Genomic DNA, 3,465 nt, shown 5'->3' with positions numbered 1-3,465 from the left:
ACTACAGATACAGATTACTGTACTGTCACAGACGATCAGCTCAACGGTGAGAATTTAGACAAATAAAAAATGTAAACTCAAAAGTAAACTAAAATCTTTGAGTTTTAGGAATATTAAAGTCAGTATTTATTATTCGTGGAAAATTGTTAAAGCTTCACTTTAATGAATATTTAGTTTTATTGATACGTTTAGTTTTTGCTGACATATGATCAGATCAATAATGAGTACTGACTCATTAACACAGGAACTGGACTCTGACAGACCTGACCAGACCAGGATCAGGTGTCAATGTTTAACAGTCAGAGGTCAGAGGTCACGCTCAACAATAACCAGCAGAGTTTCACATTAACTCAGCTGACTGCAGATCAGCTGTCCTTCTTTAAAGGAGCAAACATTCAATCTATAATCAGTAATCAATCCATAATAATGATCAGCAGTCCAACAAATGCGTTCATATTCCAAATAGTTCAGACTTACCCACAATGCCTCTCTCTCTGTTCTGGATTAAAGTTTCTTCAACATCAAACAAACAGTCTGAAACTGCTTCAGTCTGTTTCTGTTGTCATACTGCAGCTCTCTGTAGCCCCGCCCCCTCCCTATCTGCAGCCACCTGATTGGCTGTCTGGGTTTTTTGGGAGAATCAATCTCTTTGAATATATCACCTCTTCAAGGACTCTGAACTTTCTCAAGGACTCCTTGAATCTCTTCATGGAACTTTTTCAAGGACTCACTGTGGTTCTCAACCATCGGGGAATCTGTAAATGTTCCTCCACGACAACCTGAAACCTCTGTACAGAACCTCTTCAAGGACTGTTGTTTGTTTACACGTTACTGTTTATTTACACACACACACACAGTCAGCTGATCTGAGGTCTGTGTTTCTCAGCAGGAAGACAATGTGCTGCTGCCACCTGCTGGTCCAAACCAGAACCTCTCATGGTAGGAAGACAACAACTCCCATGATCCAACGCTGCTTCACCACCTCATCTCCCTTCCTCTTGCCCTGCTGTTCTGATGTGAGAGAGCCCCCTACTGGCAGAACGGATGCACTGCGGGTTTAAACAACCAGAACGAGCTCTCGTCTCCTCGTGTTGGTGAACTGAATTTATCACTCCCGTTGTTCCTCTCTCATCCTGCAGGGGTCGCTGCAGCGTCGTCCTCTCCCAGTTTCCTGTCTGACCCTGAACACATCCTGCCATCTGTGACATCACTACATCCTGCCGACCTCATCACATCCTGCTGTGACATCACAGGACCCACACAGACCCTGACCAGAACAGATCTGCCCCCCATTACTGAAATCCATCAGATCAATAAATGAAAATAATACAATAAAAATATAAAAAATAAAACAATAAATAAATAAAGTATATTAAATCCGATAAGTAATTGTAATAGTGTGTTTCTGCTGGAGGTCAAAGGTCAGCTGTGTTTCTGCTCTGATGAGAATAAAAAGAGGAAACAGCCTTTTCTTTTTTGTTCTTTGTGCTTCCTGTGTGGACGCGACAGGAAATGACACGCTGCAGAGGGCTTTTATTTTGTAAAAGAGACCTGCAGCCCAGACTGAACTTCAACAAGTCAGATCCCAGGACATCCAGCTGTGATCATTTCTGATGGTAATTATTGATTATTGATGATTAATGTGGAACAGAGCGGAGCCGACATTCAGCCGCGATCAAACTGAACAGCTGTTTGTGTGTTTATTGATTATACGTCAATGTGCTCATATTCAGAGAGTAAAGGACAGAAAAGAGTCCGTTAACGTCGACAAACAACTGGCATCCACCACAAAGTCACAGTGAACATCACTGCAAAGCCCGTGGAAGATATTGTCATGTTGTGCTTTTAGCTGGATAACTTTAGCTGATGTTAGCTTGCTACTGTTTATTAAATCAATACCAAGTGTCAGAATACAGAAGTTAGTATTAAATAACTCATTTATTCTGACAAACGGTGCTGATTTTAGCCAACAATAAATGATGTAGCGGTACAACGATAGCTTTCTACTAGCCAACAGTGATGTAGGGGCACCCAGCTAGCTAACTGTAGCTAAGCTAAGCTGGGGTTGTCTGGCTGGCTGCGCGGTGTGGGTCTGAACTCGAGGGGGGACTGAGGAGGTCTCAGCTGTCTTACCTGTGTGGGCGGCAGGGCAGGTGCAGTTTCAGGCGGCACTCCAGGACTCACTCTTCCTCCAATCAGAGTCTCCACGTCCAGGTTCAGGTCCTGGATGGACTCGTAGATGTGGTTTGAATCTTCCTCCTTTAGTGACTCCTCCTCACCAGTGCTCTCCTGTATGCTCACCTCCTTATCCTCCTCCTCCTCCTCTGGCTCTATCGGGGACTCCTGGTCGTCATGGTGATCTGCAGATGGTGAGGGCTTGCTATCATTATGGGGGGGGACCACAGGGACCACGGGGACCACCGGCGTTTCCACAGGGATGGGCTGGGTTTGGGGCCGGGGTGTAGAGAGGGGGTCTGCCGGACTGAAACTTGGAACTACTCGATGCTTCCCAGAGTCCTTGTGGTCATCCAGGAAACCTGGAAGGTGATTTTTGTTCAGAGCATTGTCTGTCACGTTTGGTATCCCACTGGTGGTTGTGGTCCCGGTCTCTGCGGGACCAACAGGAGGTTTGCTGGGGTGACGTGGTGCTGGCACGACCAGAGACAGGTCATGGAAGTCCAGTGGGACACCAAACGTGGACATGCGGTTCTCAGTCTTGCGGTATGTGGTGGAAGCATCAGGTTTGAGCCGGATCGTCACCTCGTCCCCCGGTTTGGTTTTTGGTCCTGGGCTTGGTTCCTCGAGACTCTTTGGAACAGGGACGGGGACTGGGACCGGTGCAGCCACAGGAAGCGGAAGCACTGGTTCAGGATTGGGTGGATTGGCAAAGTCTAGAGGGGAGGGGAAGTCCGGCGGCAGCTCCTTCACATACTCAGCAGGGATGTAGAACGGCTTGGAGCCGTGGTCACTGCAAACCTGCCACCAGTGGTCGTTGGTCTTAGCCAGCAGGACGTAGCGCTCGTTGGGTTTGATGGAGACCAGCACCCCGTCCCGACCCTGGTACTCATACGGAAACTCCACCAGAACCAGACCCAGACCTGCGGGACCCAGATCAGACCAGAAGATTAGAGGAAATAATGACGTACAGTGTTAAAGGGAATGCTAATGCTAATGCTAACTCAACAGCTACTGATAACCTTACTACTCCTTCTTTAAAGCTTCCAGATATGACAACTACTAACTACTACTAACTACTACATTTAAAGTTGAATAACTTAAAATGAGGACTCACCTCTGCCGAGCTGGGAGGAGGTCATTGTCATGGTGACGGCGCTGGGATCCTTAGGCTCCGCCCCCTTCAGGTAGATGGGCAGGTGACTCTGAAGGTGAGTGGTCAAAGGTCACACCTGATCATCAGCCCCCTTAAAGAGAGAAAACTCACATCAGAACTACTGACAGTCTAAA

General features: G+C 47.1%; 1 protein-coding gene across 1 annotated transcript in view; it reads right to left on the bottom strand.

Moving 5' to 3' along the window:
- LOC118322561 (rho GTPase-activating protein 27-like) overlaps nucleotides 1-3,425 on the bottom strand; it is a 14,833-nt gene extending 11,408 nt beyond the window's left edge. Inside the window, 2 exon segments of the mRNA XM_035654273.1 lie at nucleotides 2,056-3,098; nucleotides 3,293-3,425. Of these exon segments, the coding sequence (XP_035510166.1) occupies nucleotides 2,056-3,098; nucleotides 3,293-3,323 (1,074 nt within the window). The 5' untranslated portion in view covers nucleotides 3,324-3,425.
- Nucleotides 3,426-3,465: the final 40 nt, after the last annotated feature.

Source organism: Morone saxatilis, unplaced genomic scaffold (genome assembly GCF_004916995.1).
Source record: "Morone saxatilis isolate NCDOM2014 unplaced genomic scaffold, NCSU_SB_2.0 Contig14, whole genome shotgun sequence".
Classification (NCBI taxonomy): domain Eukaryota; kingdom Metazoa; phylum Chordata; class Actinopteri; family Moronidae; genus Morone; species Morone saxatilis.
The sequence above is the reverse complement of the archived record's forward strand: the minus strand, read 5'-3'. Positions and strand labels throughout refer to the sequence as shown.